The sequence below is a fragment of the Delphinapterus leucas genome, chromosome 3 (assembly GCF_059928025.1).
Source record: "Delphinapterus leucas isolate spDelLeu-1000000601 "Yukka" chromosome 3, BTC_Dleu_Yukka2, whole genome shotgun sequence".
NCBI classification, from domain to species: Eukaryota; Metazoa; Chordata; class Mammalia; order Artiodactyla; family Monodontidae; genus Delphinapterus; species Delphinapterus leucas.
This window is the reverse complement of record NC_143131.1, coordinates 106,260,023-106,276,359: the sequence shown is the minus strand read 5'-3', so window position 1 is coordinate 106,276,359 and position 16,337 is coordinate 106,260,023. Positions and strand designations below refer to the sequence as shown.

The 16,337-nt window shown below is 40.2% G+C and overlaps 1 protein-coding gene across 3 annotated transcripts in view; it reads right to left on the bottom strand.

Moving 5' to 3' along the window:
• Positions 1 to 214: 214 nt before the first annotated feature.
• The window catches only part of LMNB1 (lamin B1), a 67,538-nt gene continuing 51,415 nt past the window's right edge, over positions 215 to 16,337 (bottom strand). For 2 of the 3 annotated variants that reach the window (XM_022588696.3, XM_089909255.1), the window contains 6 exons: positions 15,555 to 15,775; positions 14,270 to 14,495; positions 12,313 to 12,417; positions 9,231 to 9,350; positions 3,859 to 3,966; positions 215 to 307 (listed from right to left, as the gene is read on the bottom strand). In XM_022588696.3, the coding sequence (XP_022444404.1) occupies positions 266 to 307; positions 3,859 to 3,966; positions 9,231 to 9,350; positions 12,313 to 12,417; positions 14,270 to 14,495; positions 15,555 to 15,775 (822 nt within the window). In that variant the 3' untranslated portion in view covers positions 215 to 265. Of the gene's footprint in view, positions 308 to 3,858; positions 3,967 to 9,230; positions 9,351 to 12,024; positions 12,072 to 12,312; positions 12,418 to 14,269; positions 14,496 to 15,554; positions 15,776 to 16,337 lie in introns of those variants that run through there. The other variant, XM_089909254.1, reaches the window with a different exon arrangement.

Below are 16,337 nucleotides of genomic sequence, written 5' to 3'. Positions count from 1 at the left end.
AAAATGTCAAAAAATTTGAGGGACCCTTTTCAAACAGTACACAGTTCAGTGTCAATTCACATCTTGCAACAAAGTGTATGGATATGATTTCTTTTACAAAACGTTCAGTGTCAAAAAAGGAAATTAAGGCCATCAGATTCGCAGCTTAAAAATTCACATAAAGGAAATATAAAAATATTCTGTGCTTCTGAGAAGGCTCTGCACTGCATGTAGGTAAGGATTACCATACTTCTTTATTTTGAGGAAGACAGTTGATGTGAGAAGTTTACATAATTGCACAGCTTCTATTGGAACCTCTTGGGGCTCCCTGATGAGGAAAACAGAAAAAAAAATTAGTGCTAAGAAAATGGATCACGGTATTTTAAAATAAGGCAGAGATACTACAAATTCATTATTACCTAACTTCAAATGGACGTTTATTACTTCTCACTTATCCTTTTTAACCTCCTCTTATGGACTTCTCCCCTAGAATACTCCAACAAATTCCAGAACAGTGATTCTCAACTCTAGCTGCACATTGAGATCCTGAGGAGTTCTTAAAACAAAATTCTGATCTAGGTCCCTAGATCAATTAAATGAGAATTTCTCATTTCGGACTTCCCTTGTGCCACAGTGGTGAAGAACCTGCCTGCCAATGCAGGGGACACAGGTTCAAGCCTTGGTCCGGGAAGATCCCACAGGCCACGGAGCAGCTAAGCCCGTGCGCCACAACTATTGAGCCTGAGCTCTAAAGCCCACAAGCCACAACTGCTGAGCCCGCATGGCACAACTACTGAAGTCCTCGCACCTAGAGCCCATGCTCCACAACAAGAGAAGCCACTGCAATGAGAGGCCCGCACACCACAACAAAGAGCAGCCCCCACTCGCTTTAACTAGAGAAAGCCCGCACACAGCAACAAAGACCCAATGCAGCCAAAAATAAATAAATAAACAAAATTTTTTTAAATAAATGAGAATTTCTCATTTAACTGGGGAACAGTATCTATTTATATGTAATTTTAAAGCTCCCTAAGAAATTCTAATAAGCAGCTGAAGTTGAAAATTCCTATTCAATAACATCCTTTGGTAACTTAGGAAACAGGAGCTCAGTGGACGGCATTCTGAACAACCACATCAGGAAATATGGCTTGCTGGATCCTCAGCTTTCATATCCTGAAGCATGTGCATTGGGTTCGTCTTCAAATGTGAAGCCAAAACGGCTCCCTCCATCCATTTCTTTATCCCTCACTAATTCCTTAAAATCTCACAACATGACTGTGAAACACCACTTGACTACTGAAATTGGTTTCTTGAAGGTCAACCAGAAAGACTTCTAATCAACTCGAAAGGCCACTGGATTCATTCTCTAATATGAAGTCAAAATAGTTGATCCGTCCTTCCATCTTCCCTCTTTTGAACTTCTTTTTTTTTTTTTGCGGTACGCGGGCCTCTCACTGTTGTGGCCTCTCCCGTTGCAGAGCACAGGCTCCAGACGCGCAGGCCCAGCAGCCATGGCTCACAGGCCTAGCCACTCCGCGGCATGTGGGATCTTCCCAGACCGGGTCACGAACCCGTGTCCCCTGCGTCGGCAGGTGGACTCTCAACCACTGCGCCAACAGGGAAGTCCCCTCTTTTGAACTTTTATATCATTATTTCTTCTGATCACAAAAGCTAAAAACCTCGCACATCTTTGATTTTTTTTCTTCTCCCCCTCAAGTTCGGTCACTATGCCTTAATTAATGAATCTCCATTTGCATAGTCTCTCAGGGTGTCTGCAATCTCCCTTCTACAGTCATCCCTCTGATATTGTCTCAACTTCTCCTTGCTCCAAAGTGTGCAGAAGCTCCTTCCCTAGGCATTCCAGAGTATGCTGATTTAACACCAACCTCCCCACTTCACTTATCTCTCACTCACACCCTACAGACACAACTGGATGGACAGATATACTTGGTGCTCAAGTCTTGACATATACCCTGAGATGAATTAAAGATCATGATAAATTCTTTGCCACTCCTCCCATTATGAGGTGGAGACAATTTACCCTCCCCTGGAATTGAAGCTGGCCTATGACTTACTTTGACTAAGAGAATATGGGCTAAGAAATCTAATGCTTTCCGTATTCACTCTCTTGGAAGCCAGCTGCCATGCTGTAAAGAAGGTTGGGCTAAACAACCAAATGATAAGAAACCACATGGAAACAGACATGGAGAACATTCGAGCCCTAGCCAAGCTTCCAGCTGAATGCAACTGCATGACTGACTTCACTCTCCATCGGGTGGGAACAAATGAATTGCCCAGTGGAGCCCAGTCAAACCACAGAGTCATAGGAATTAAGAAATCAGTTTTAAGTCACTGAGTTTTAATTTAAGGTGGTCTCCTAATGTAGCAACAGATAATTCAAACAACCACAGAACACTACCATCTGCCTTCTAATACTCAAATAATTGCCCATCCTTCAAAATACTGGATAAGCCTATTTTCCAGAGATCTTCTCAACTGTTCTGGTGGCCTAAACAGCCTTCTCCAGCATCTGACCTGCTACAACTCATGCTCTGAACCACTAGCCTGGCACCCTGAGATATCTCTTATATTGTTATTTTACTTCCAGTCATTATAATGTTTCAAATAAGGGCAGAAAATGGATCTTGTACCTGTTTCTTGTTAAAGCCAAGTATAAAACACCTGTTCTTAAATATTCCTCCAAAATGTACGAGGAAGTATCCATGCCAAAAATTCATTCTACTATAACCTACCTCAAGTGGTTCTCAACTCTGGAGGCTGAACACATAAGAGAATGTTTATTTGGAGCAGGACTGGGGCTAATTAAGCAAAACAAACAGATTTATAAATCTGGAGACATGGTGACGACATCTTATAAGGATAAGGGTAGGAATTTTGATTAATGATAGACATGAACAGCTTGAGAATATAAATTGAAGGCTCATTACTTATTAATAATTCCAATTTAATTAATTAAAATCAAATTTGGAGTTTATTTCAAGGACTCTCAAAAGTCCAAGCATCAGCTAAAATCTATCTTGCAATTAAATGATTAAAAACTTAAGACAGCAAGAATTTTACTTCACACTGAAGCTGAACATTACTCTTTTTTTTAATCAGGTAATGATTTTTTTTTTATTTATGTATTTTTTGGCTGTGTTGGGTCTTTCTTGCTGCACATGGGCTTTCTCTAGTTGCAGCGAGCAGGGGCTACTCTTGGTTGCGGTGCACGGGCTCCTTATTGCGGTGGCTTCTCCTATTGCAGAGCACAGGCTCTAGGCACGTGGCCTTCAGTAGTTGCAGCGCGCGGGCTCAGTAGTTGTGGCTGGCGGGCTCTAGAGCACAGGCTCAGTAGTTGTGGCTCACAGGCTTAGTTGCTCTGCAGCATGTGGGATCTTCCCCAACCAGGGCTCGAACCCGTGTCCCCGGCATTGGCAGGCGGATTCTTAACCACTGCGCCACCAGGGAAGTCCCTACTCTTTGTTTCTTTTGAGTTTATATGCAGATACCTGCTCCAATTTAGTCATCTAAACTCAATCAAAGAACCCTTCAATAAATAATTTTTAGCATGCATTCCAATCCATATATACTTATTTAAGTGGCATACATGCCCTACCATAACATATTACATACATTATAAAACAAAAGACAAAACTGAAATTTGATATGAGAAATAATTTTTAAAAAAGAAGTGCAAACGTTTTCTTCCAGTACCCAAATGTACTGTATCCTGAAGATCCCCTCAGGAAAAACAAACCCCACTTGGTAGATCACTGACTTAGTTCATCAAGTAATAGGGAAAAAACAAGCTCCACTACTGGTTTTGGTTTTCATGTAATTCTGTTAATAAAATTTAAAAGACATATATTAAAGTAATACCTGCTGGTGGAAAAGTTCTTCCTCGACAGCCACTTCAGCTGTTTCTTCCTCCTCCTCCTCCTCTTCAGGTATGGTTGTTTTGAAGACTGTACTTCTTTGAGCAACCTCCTAAACACAAGAGTTTGATTTAAGTTAAAACACTGTACTTTGGGACTTCCCTGGTGGTGCAGTAGTTAAGAATCCGCCTGCCAATGCAGGGGACACGGGTTCGATCCTTGTCCCGGAAGATCCCACATGCCGTGGAGCAACTAAGCCTGTGCGCCACAACAAGGGAAGCCACCACAATGAGAAGCCCGCGCACTGCAACGAAGAGTAGCCCCCGCTCACCACAACTCGAGGAAGCCGGTGCGCAGCAACAAAGACCAACGCAGCCAAAAATAAAAAATTAATTAAAAAAAAAACCACTATACTTAAAAATCACAAAGACTGTGGGAGGACGACATCTTTTCGTTGCATAAATTTAAGAAACAGCATTCCTACGTCAGGGACTTTTTTTTTTTTTTTTTAAAGTGGCTCATCAATAGCTTCAGCTACTGAACAGAAATTTTTGCATAATTAGTAGCAGTTCTTAGATTTTCAATATTCCCTGCAGGGGAGCTACTGGTATCCAATTTGAAATACCTGCTGAGAAGTTTCCACTGCTTTTTATCCCATTCTGTTACTAAGAATTCTGTAAATGATTTGGCACACTAAATTCTTTATAACACTCAACATGAATTCAGCTTAAAGATCTTGGCTCCTAGCAAAGAGAAGGTGCTAAATAAATGCTGAATAAAATGAAGTCAGAGTCTAACTGCTGTGCTCTCAGGGACCTCGGTGGCAAGAGGACCACCTGATGAGTGAGATGAAAAGGACAAACTTTCATTCCTTCAGCAGCTAGTTCCTCTTGAATGAAACAGAATCAAGACACAGGAACACTATTTACTAATAACATACCAGTGAAGTTCCAATGTACTCTTTACAAAAAAACAGATCTCCTATTATTCACTGGAGGCATAACAGAAAGTAACCATTTCCATTTTCTACTGAAAGGCGCAAATACAAATGACTATCCTGTAGAGAATGCTGACTTGCACAAATGCAGCAGTGTTTCTGTTTAAGCACAAGGCTAACCTGATGATCTAGCAGCAAGTAAATGAGTGTGTCCTAGAGTGCTGCAGAACGTCTAATTTTACTCTGTACCATGCATGTCCTAAGGTTACTCAAGAAAGATAACTCCAGATGAAGACACTAAAATCACGTCAGTAAAAGCTTACCTGAAATTTAACACAGACCAGCTAGTTTAAAATGGCACAGGAAGAAAACCAGAGAACAGTGACAGAGAAATGAGAGTTCTATTTACAACATATCCACATATATATTTTATAAATGAAGTAAGGTAGTACAGTAGTATTTTGTAGGGAATTTTGATTATTGTTGCACGGCCGAGGAAGATAGACCATTTTGAGTCTGAATTAGCCAGAAACTTCAATTCTGTGAGATCAGTCCATGTTTATACACACTAATAGTCTTTTCACAAATAACACTTGCTTTAACCAAATTAGTACTAATAAAAAAGCATGTGAATCCTTAGATCAATTACAACTCTTTGAACTAAGATATCCACTGGGGGATGATGGCATACAAAACAGAAAAAAGATTCCCAAAAAGTTTTCAGAGTACCTAGCTTCCCTCAACTCATCTTAAAATGAGGAAAGAAAAGTCAAATAAAATCTGTTATAGAATTCTCACATTTCAGCTTCTAGCAACTCATGACAGTGTATATACATCCCATATGGAAACACCGGCTCTTAGAGCTTGTGATGAAACACCAGACTATGAGCCTCAAATGAGAAGCTTAGAAAAGAGCAACTTGCCCAACTTCATTAATTATGAATTACTTCAGCATAACTGCCTTTAATGTAAGCCTGCTGTTAAGTACTTTTCATTTGACAACATTTAAAAATCAGTTAATTTAATGCAGAAAGCCTGTATGGAATATAAGTGAGCTAAATAAATATGTTGACAAAATTAAATAGAAAAATAATAAAACAAATTTAGAACCAAAAGTTGCTGGAAGGTTTAGGCCCAGGAAATTATTAGTCAAGGTGCTAAAAGACAAATGTCTTTACCAAAAAAATTCCTCTCAGCAAGACACCCAACCCTATCAAGTGCCCTGAAAGGCACCCAAAAATGGTCTCTATCAACATGCCATGGGTCTGCCTGGGTAAAGCCCTGGGCACATAAAGGTACACCCATCTCCCCAGCAGTGCTGCAGGGCCAGCTAGCGCCAGCTCACGTGCTGCCTCTTCAACTCCGTGCTCAGTCACAGCATGTGGGTATCCTGAAATCACCACAGTTCAGCAAATACTAAAAATCAAGGCAGTTTTTGTTGATGAAGGAGCTGACTGTTAAACTAGAGCATCTCTGTATACATAAGTAATCATCGGCATATACAAAAATTTCAGTGATGCCTATATTCTAGAAGGTACACAGAGACTGCTTTATTTTTTATTTCCCTCATTAAAAAAACATTTTATTTCTCTATGGTGACATTTGCTGTTTTTCATCCCTAGGACCACCCCTCCCCGGCCATTTCTCAGTAAGAGCCCCCACTTTTACCTGGGTACCCTCTCTCCCATGGAGATGTGACATGTATGTCACAAGCTGAATGTGATCTAGCCATGGAGAAGGCTCAAGCTCTAACTCTGTTCTCTTGACTCCAGGAACTGGCTCAGAGGTGGGCACATGACCCAGGCTGGTACTACGAGAGCAAAGCCCAGACGAGGACCTGACTAGGCACAATGCTCTTGCCCACGAGAAGTAAACCTAGAATGATGCACCTGAGGAAGACACTCAGGGAACAGACAACAGAAAGATCCTTGGGGACACTGGGGGAGCCAATGGATCAAGTCCACTATCTCTGGATGGTTGGTTTTGTGAACTCATATATTCCCATTATTTTAAAGCCAGTTTAATTGGGTTTCCTGATATCTCCAATGTCTCAGCAAGAAAATATACGTAAAAAAATTACACTGACTTAAGCCAATTACCTACAATCTTACAGAAAAGTGGTCTTTATGATGGTAATTATGAATTATTATAAATATGGTCCGGGATCTATTAATAAACATGGTCTCACAAAATTAAATGAATAAATGCCAAAAGTACTTGCCTGACAATCACAGAAATAAGAACTGTATTCATAATACTTTCCTCATTTCTGACAGAGGTCACTTCATAGAGCCTAACAAGCAGAATGCAGAAGTTTATTAAAAGAACAGGAAAACCAACCAACCAAATAATCCATTATAGAGTTCAGTGGTTTGAATTATGAAGGGAAACCTGAGCTTCATTCAGCTTAATTGAAACATCACTGGTAACACTACCTCCAGACATATCCCATGTCATGGCATCTACTTTTTCACTTGTCGTATCTATTTTGTGCGCTTTTAAACCCTCTGCACTCCAAATATCCTCCTATAAGATCGTTTCTAACTTGGAACACATTTTCACACAGAAAAAGGTGGTGACTAGATTCCATGGTTCATGAAAACCTATTTCATCTACCATAGCCCCTATTTCATCTACCATAGCCCCTTAAAACCGTGCTTTTCAATCTGGGCAAATCGGCACTCGTAACACTGTTTTGAAAGAGACATGTATTCTGCCAATTTTAGATGTCGAAGGAACTACCAGCATAGGAGCTGCAGTAATTTCAGCACTTGGGCAGCAGCACCAGTGACGACTGGGAAGAATTCCAAAGTGCCGAAGGCAAAAAGCGAGCAGGGCTCCACACAGAGAACAGGAGGAGATCCAGCTCCTCGAAGTTTGTGAATTCCGGAAGGCATCTGTAAACGCCCACACCCTGAGAACCAGCAAGTATTTGGAGTGAACCGTACTGAAGTCTGCAGTGGAAAACATCAGGTGCCCTTCCATTTTCAGCCTCAGTCTGAGATAAGGGGCATTCTTCATTCAGCAGACAGTGAATCCTTACTAAGAGCAGTCTAAACGCCAGCAGATGTTTACAGCGAGGGATGGCTGGAAAGACAGCTGGACAGAGGACTTCTCGTATGCAAACACCTCAGACCCCCAGAATGAATGTTATTAATTACACTTTATTTCTCTGAACTTAAATAAAGGTCCATGTTTGATCTTCCTAAAATTTTATCCAGTAATTTCTCACTAAGTGCCTATTATGTGCCAGGAAAAATCAGAACAGGTCCTTGCCCTTGACATGCTTATTACTCTAGTGAGAGAGGACAACGTGACAAGCTAGACAAAGTCTGTGCCTGGGCACTATGGGAGCAGAGAAGAAACCCCTAAGGGGATACTGTACTTTGACCTGAAACCACGCCATCCTCGAAGACACTTTCATCTCTTGGTATGTGTGCGTGGCTGGGGGAATTTGGGAGTGTCTTTATGTGACAGTGGGGGTAGGTAAGGTTCTTTGACAAGAGTTCTAGGACTGACGTGTTGAAAACATACACATCAAGCAAATGTACACTCCACAATCCTTAAACTCAGTTTCACGAGCATGTTGAAAGTCAGTAACAAGGTTAATAACCTAAGCATTTACCAGTGGCCAGAAACTATTCTGACCATTTCCCAAGGATTGTCTCATTTATATTATTCTCATTATATTATCTTATTTATATTAGTTATCTTGTTATTATTATCTCCATTTTAAAATGATAAAACTAAGAGAGGTGAAGGAACTTACCCAAAGTCACTGGGCAGTGAAGACAGAAACTGGACACAGACTGACTCTGGAACCTGTACTAACAATCATATTTCATTCCTAAAACCTGGAGTTAGCATCTCTTTCATTGACTCAGCAGCCTTGGTCTGATTTAAGCAATCAGTTACTTCACATTTAAATTTGATTTTTGAAAAGAAATCACACTTGCATGATGAACTCTCAGGTGAAACTGACACTGTGGTACGAACATAGAGAAGAGTCTGGTGGTTGCCAAGGGGGCAGGGGTTGGGGCAGGGATGGGAGTGGGAGGTTGGGATGAGCAGATGCGAACTATTATATATAAAACGGACAAACAACAAGGTCCTATTGCATAGCACAGGGAACTATATTCAATATCCTATGATAAACCATAATGGAAAAGTATTTTAAAAAAAGAATGTACACAGGAATTCCCTGGCAGGCCAGTGGTTAGGACTCCACATTCTCACTGCCAGTGGCCGGGTTCAATCCCTGGTTAGGGAACTAAGATCCCACAGGCTGCGTGGCGTGGCCAAAAAAAAAAAAAAGTACATATATGTATAACTGAATCACTCTGCCATACAGCAGTAATTAACACAACATTGTAAGTCAACTATACTTCAATGAAGAAAAAAAAATTGACACTGTGGTGGTACCGATAAAATGACCATACCTCTCCCTGAGAATTTTTCAATATAACCTTCACATCTTCGCCAGTGCCCCAAGAGTTCTGGTTCTTCCAGATGAGGTCGGTGGGAGGACTGGCTGTGACACCGGCATTTGCAGCCCAGATCTAGAAAGAAAAAAGGAAATCATTCTACACAGAGCCCAGCTTTCCCACATGCCAATAACAACATAATGATGAGACTTTAACACCTTGTAAGAGGACTGATTCTAAAAGTTCCAGAACTATGGCCTAGCTTTAGACTTGCTATATTAACTAGCTGTATATCCCACAGAGCTTAGCTAGGCCTCAGCTTCCCAGTCTGATAAATAAAAATGTTGACACACGGGACTCTGAAGTGAAGTTGCCTAGATTCACATCCTAGCTCGCCTACATGCCAGCTCACCTTGAGCAAGCTACCTTACTTACCCTCCAATGGTACAGAAATGGTACTGATAATACACGGGGCTGTTGTGAAGAAAAATGATTACCCACATGGAGGAGATGGCTGACTCAATGAATATAAGCTCTCACTGTTAGCATTCTGTTATTCTACGGGTTTCATGAGCCATCCCTTCTGTGTTAGAGCCTTCTACCCCTTCCAATGGTATCCTCCAGCTGCCTATAGCAGGAATTGAGGAGATGACCAACTTCTCTCAAAAGCTCTGCAGCAGACAGCCTATCTAGAATATTCTAATGGAAGGTGGTATATATCCAACCAGAGACAGTGTCATAATACCCCAGTGTCTGAGTCTGAATTCCGAAAAGAATTCAGGAAACAACCCATTGTTCAGAAAATATGACTGCTACAGAAATAGGCAAAAGAAACAGAAAGATTTCCCTTTTCATAAGCAGGGAAATTCTGCAACATTTTTTATGTATTTACTGGCAGAAGAGCATTGGTAGAATAGAGAACACTTGAGAGTTAGAAAACCTGGTTTTGTATCGTGGACATAACACTACACCTCTACAAACCTCTATGTCCTCACTTGTAGGGACACTACTACCAGTCCTGATCTTTCTAAAAGACCATATGAAAAGAGACAGGAAAGTTTTGTACTCCATAAATTGTCTTGCAATATAAAGGGCCATACGATGGCAGAATGAAGACTGGAGATAGTATAAGCAGGTATTCTTTTAAATGTGGAGAAAACCTTATCAATTACTAATTAGGAGAGACCCCTTCCTCTTAAAGTGCTCACTTGAAGCTTCCAGATCTTCCATCACCATTATAAATGGAAAGGGGCAAGGAGCATTACTAGGATAAAACTGAAAAGAGAACTGGATCTGGGCTGACTTTCAAGTTATGTGGAATGTTAATCTAACCTCAAGCTATACTTTTCACTAGTCCATATGGAATCATACAGTTGGTTTAGTGTTTAATAATAATCGTAACACGTCAATAACCTTACTGGGTAATTTAAACTAAAACTAATATGTCCTAGAGCTGTGTCGTTCAATATGGTAGCCATATGTGGCTTGTGAGCACTTGAAACATGGCTAGTCCCAACTGAGGTGTGCTGTAAGGGTATCTCGAAGTGTCAAGATTTAGTTTTTTTTTTTTTAAAAAAAAGGGACTTCCCTGGTTGTCCAGTGGTTTAGACTCCACGCTCCCAAAACAGGGGGCCCAGGTTCGATCCCTGGTCAGGGAACTAGATCCCACATGCCGCAACTAAGATCCTGCATGCCACAACTAAAGATCCCACATGCTGCAACAAAGATCCTGTGGGCCGCAACTAAGACCCAGTGCAGCAAAATAAATAAATAAATAGATATTTTTTAAAGTGATCTAATAACTTTTATATTCATCAGATGTTGAAATGATATTTTAGATATATTGGGTTAAATTTAAGACATAGTTCTAAAGTTAATTTCACATCTTTCTTTTTCACTTGTTTTTAATGCGGCTACAAGAAAATTTAAAATTACATAGTAGTTCCCTTACTTCTGTTCTGGAGGGGGTTTTTTGCTTTTTTTGTTTTTTTTTTTGCGGTACACGGGCCTCTCACTGTTGTGGCCTCTCCCGTTGCGGAGCACAGGCTCCGGATGCGCAGGCTCAGCGGCCATGGCTCACGGGCGCAGCCGCTCCGCGGCATGTGGGATCCTCCCAGACCAAGGCACGAACCCGTGTACCCTGCATTGGCAGGTGGACTCTCAACCACTGCGCCACCAGGGAAGCTGGAGTTTTAAACTGATCTTTGCTATTGCCCTGCCTTGTACAATTTTACAGAAATATCACTTATGATTACCACATTCCAAAGAGCTTCTTAACACATTTATGCCAGCTACCAAAGGAAAAAAAAATGCCTTACATTTTTTTATGTGAAAATTGAGTTCTCCACTAGACCTATAGAATATATCTATCTATTTAGTCACTGAGGAACTGTATCCAGTGGAAAAAGCAGATGATTGGCAGAGTGGTTTTATACTTTTAAAGAGATAAAGGGCACGCTCAAATCTGAATCTTCTGAATTAAAAATGTCAGATTCTTTCCATCACATTATGCAGCTTCCGTAAGACACATAATAGGGCTGAGAAATTTCCTCTCATTACAATAATTACTAAAGAAAAGAAAAGATAGCGCGGTTAGGATATCTTTTCCAATTTTTACCCATTATTACAAAATCAGCATCTGATATTTTCACAATGTGATGGCAAGTTCTATGAATACACTTTTTAAAAGAGAAGTTCTAACCTGTTTGAGCCTTTGATCTTAAACACTCAGTAAGGTGTGTATCAATCATAAAATCTTAAACATGTATTTAATATTTTTACAAAGGAATTGAAAAAAGGAGACAGTCACCTCAACTTCTTTAGGGGTGAAGGGGGGGTGTCAGCTGCTAATTTCTACTGGAGTAGAGAAAATAAAAATAATTCAAAGGTCACTTCTTTCACTTTTAATAGTCACTTACCACTCTCAATAACAAAGAATTTTAAAAATCTTTAATAGCACTTGTAATTCCCTAATAATGTCAAAAACATTTTAATGCCCATTTCTAAAATGCTTCTCTTTAAGCCAAAATGGTTTTAATTACTTTAACTATTGGTTAAGACAATGAAGTTAAATTAAATGATGACTAAATTAACTTACTGTAACAGTCTGGCCTGCCTTCAGCACATATCTTGAGGTATATTTGTAACTGACTGATGTGTCTCCAATTTTTCTGATCATCTCCCAGCCTCCCATTGGTTGATCCTATTGAAAGAACAAAATAAAACAAGGTCACTTCAAATATACAGAAAGTTATGGAATAATCAAATAAATCAATCCATAGGCAGTTAAACTAAGACCTTTATGACTGTCTTCCCATGGTTCATATTTTCCTACTATGAAAAGAAAACATGGTTTTGTCATTCAGAAAAACAGAAACTTTGACAATGCTGCAGTTTTAATTATTAAAGTGTTTAATTTTAAAGAGGACAAAACTGAAAGAAAAGGGATGTGAGCCAAATTAAATGGTGATATTCAATGCTAGAACAGGTATATAATTTAAATTTACAACACAATCTAGCTTCATAACCACCATTATAAACATCTAATTTTTGATTGCTTTAAGCTTTTAAAATATACACACATAAAGCCTGGAAAGAGAAGGAAGAAAATATGTCCTTTTTCTTCATCTGTACCACTTCTGCCCATATTTAACTCTTACCTTAAAGCATAAGGGGCTCAAAAATGGGTCAATGACATAATGAGCCAGTCCCAAGCACCGGCTATCAACCTAGCCCGTAGGCTGCCCAGAGCTGCCTGACTCTCCTGAGGAACGGTGCAGGGTATTAAAGCAATTAGCTGAATTAATTTATTTATATCCATCTCTAACTCAAAGACAGGAGTAAACAAGGCTGAGAGCCAGCTCCAGAATAGCTCCACAAAGCACAGCAATGCCTTTTGAAAAACAGCCAAACTACTACAATGGAGTAGCAGAGGCGACTCTGTTCTTTAGTTTCTGAAGTCGTGACTAAGAGGGCTTAGAACCTATGCTCTTCCATATCAGGACTGCTAAAGCTCCTTTGCCCATCCAAAGTATTTATTCATCCACATGCAAGATAGTTTCAATAGCTTTGGTGAGAAAAGGAGTGATTTTACAAACATTTTACAAATCCTGAACATGCTTCTGGAAGTGACATCCATCCCACTGCATCCCCACTACACCCCAGACCTGCCTTCCTCTGGCATCACCTGATACCCCTTCACGACCCCAGCTCAATGATGCCTAGCCAGGGTCTTCCCAAGACCTCCACTACTGAGCTCTCAAAAGCCCCAGCACAAAAGTTCAGAATTCCCTGCTATGAATATTTTTATTTATTTATTTTTTTTTGCAGTACGCGGGCCTCTCACTGTTGTGGCCCCTCCCGTTGCGGAGCACAGGCTCCAGACGCGCAGGCTCAGCGGCCATAGCTCACGGGCCCAGCCGCTAGGCGGCATGTGGGATCTTCCCGGACCGGGGCACGAACCCGCGTCCCCTGCATCAGCAGGCGGACTCTGAACCACTGCGCCACCAGGGAAGCCCCTTGCTATGAATATTTTATGTTTACTTTTAAACAAATAATTTCAAGATAGGGCTTCATACTAGTCTTGATATAAATTAAATCAGTACTATTCATTCATTTATTTAGAGAGAAAAACACTCCCTACACGTGTCCGAGTCTGGGCTCGTATTTCCTTCCTTCCATAAAATTAACAGCTGGGAAAGAATATCTACCATCTATATCCATAATCTAACTTCTTCACAAATCTGGCTAGGCAGGACAGGGAATATTAATAATTCATCCTTAGGAAGGCCATGGTGACAAAATGACCAGATGTGAAAAAGAGCCCTGGCTCTCTGAAGAAGAGCTAAAGAATAAAATCTTTAAACTACTAAGCGCACCATCCCTCTTCCTCCTCCTATTTAAATTTATACTACATTTCATGAATTTAGGTTAAAAAGGAGAAGGAAACTCTTATTCCACAAAGACTGAATCCAAATAAAGGCTGAGAAGTTATTACAATTGCAAGACACCAATCAGCAAAGCCACGCTGGACAAAAAGGGGCCTGTGTTTCCACCTGTTCGGAAGTGTTCTTCAAGCGGATAAATTTCCCATCAACATCTATCTCTTCAATGCAGACATTCCCAGTGGCTGAGGCAGAATGAGAGATGCTGACACTACTGCTGGCCTCGGATTCTTCCACGTCCACTCTCTTCCGCTTCCCTCTGGTTGTACGCACACTGCGACTCGAGGATGCGCGTGATACTGTCACACGGGAAGAAGGGCTCGGAGAGAGCTTCAATCTACATGGAGGAACAAAACATTCCAATTATGAAACACATATGCCCTTCCTTACCTTAAAAAAAAGGATATTAATATCCTGCACATGCATTACTAAAGCAAAACATTAATGACAATCTGTTAGACAAAGCCAACATACATTTTTTTTTTTTTTTGCAGTACGCAGGCCTCTCACTGTTGTGGCCTCTCCCGTTGCGGAGCACAGGCTCCAGATGCGCAGGCTCAGCGGCCATGGCTCACGGGCCCAGCCACTCCGCGGCATGTGGGATCTTCCCGGACCAGGGCACGAACCCGTGTCCCCTGCATCGGCAGGCGGACTGTCAACCACTGCACCACCAGGGAAGCCCCAACATACATCTTAACGAAGAGAAACTTATTTGTGCTACAATGCCCACTGTCATACTTTTTTTTCTTTTTAAAAAAGTATTATTTGAATGTTTTAGGTAGGAATAGACTATAACCATAATGCAGGAAGTTTGGAAAACCAGGGGGTGGGGAGATGAGGGGAGGACATTGGGGTGAACATGTCATCTACCACCACCCTACCACAACCCCTGTTACACTTAGTATACTTTCCTTAAGTTTTTCATACCTGCATTTTCTTTTTACAAAATTACAGTCACAATGTATACAATACTGAAATTAAATGGCTTTTATTCTAAATCAGACACTTTCCCTTTGGAACTTTTTTCTCAGAAAAGGTATAAAAGGATTAATACACTAACCAGATTTGAAAAATAAGTATAAAGTCTCTTTCAGCAAATTTGATATTTTGCAACATATTAAATTATCAAAACATTTTAAATCTCAAAGGAAAGACTCTATCCTGACAGAGTTCAGCATTTAAAATAATAAGACTGCTTGAACATCTTCTATTGGTGAGGTAAAAGTATGATCTATTACTACCTATCTCTACAGCTAGGTATTAAAAGAAACGAGAAAATATTTAAAGTTGCCTTAATTGTTAAAAAAAAAACCAAAAACCTATTTACTTTTCTTTAAATAGAAAGGGTGGGGGCAAAAAGCAGACTATGAGGTAGGGTAACAACTAAGTTACTCACCTCTCTTCTTCGCCTTCTAAGAGCTTCCTGTATGCACTGATTTCCATGTCCAGGGCTAACTTTACATCAAGAAGTTGTTCGTAATCGTTCAGCTGTTGCTGCATCTGATCCCATATTTCCGCCATCTCTCTCTCTTTGTCAGACAGCAGGCGGCGAGAGTTGTCTCTTTCTTTAGCAAGCAAGTCCTCCAACTCTTGAATCCTCTCCAAACATGCTCTAGACTTAAGATTCAAGGGAACACATTTACTTTCTAGGAACATTCCAACAGTAGCACAAGGCAGCTATTCTAAACTATTTCCTGGACTGGAACAAATCCAATCTCTGACACCAGAATCCAAGAAAATTTTTATTTTAAGAAATTAAAAACCAAAAATTTCTCCAATACAAAATACAGCCCTCAGGAAAGTTTTATCTTATAAAAAGGCTAGAAAAAGATATATTCCTCAAATGTGTCATAAATGTACATATAATTTTTCTTTACTTGACCAAATAAAATTGTAAGCTGTGGTTTTAGTAACAGTCAACTCTGGCTACCCTACAAACCATTGAGCTCAAAAGAATAAAGTAACAAAAGTAAAGAATTAAAAGACAGAAAACTCATTGACAAAAGAAACCTAGTATCTTTTGGAGAAATGCTGGAACTGTTCAGAAACTGAAGAAAAGTGATTCCAGTTACCACTTTAGAACTGTTGTTCTTTCCCACGCTCAATCAGCATGCAAAGACTATATGATATATGGTAGTCTGGAAATATTATTGTAAACATAGAAACTTCATATTTGGTA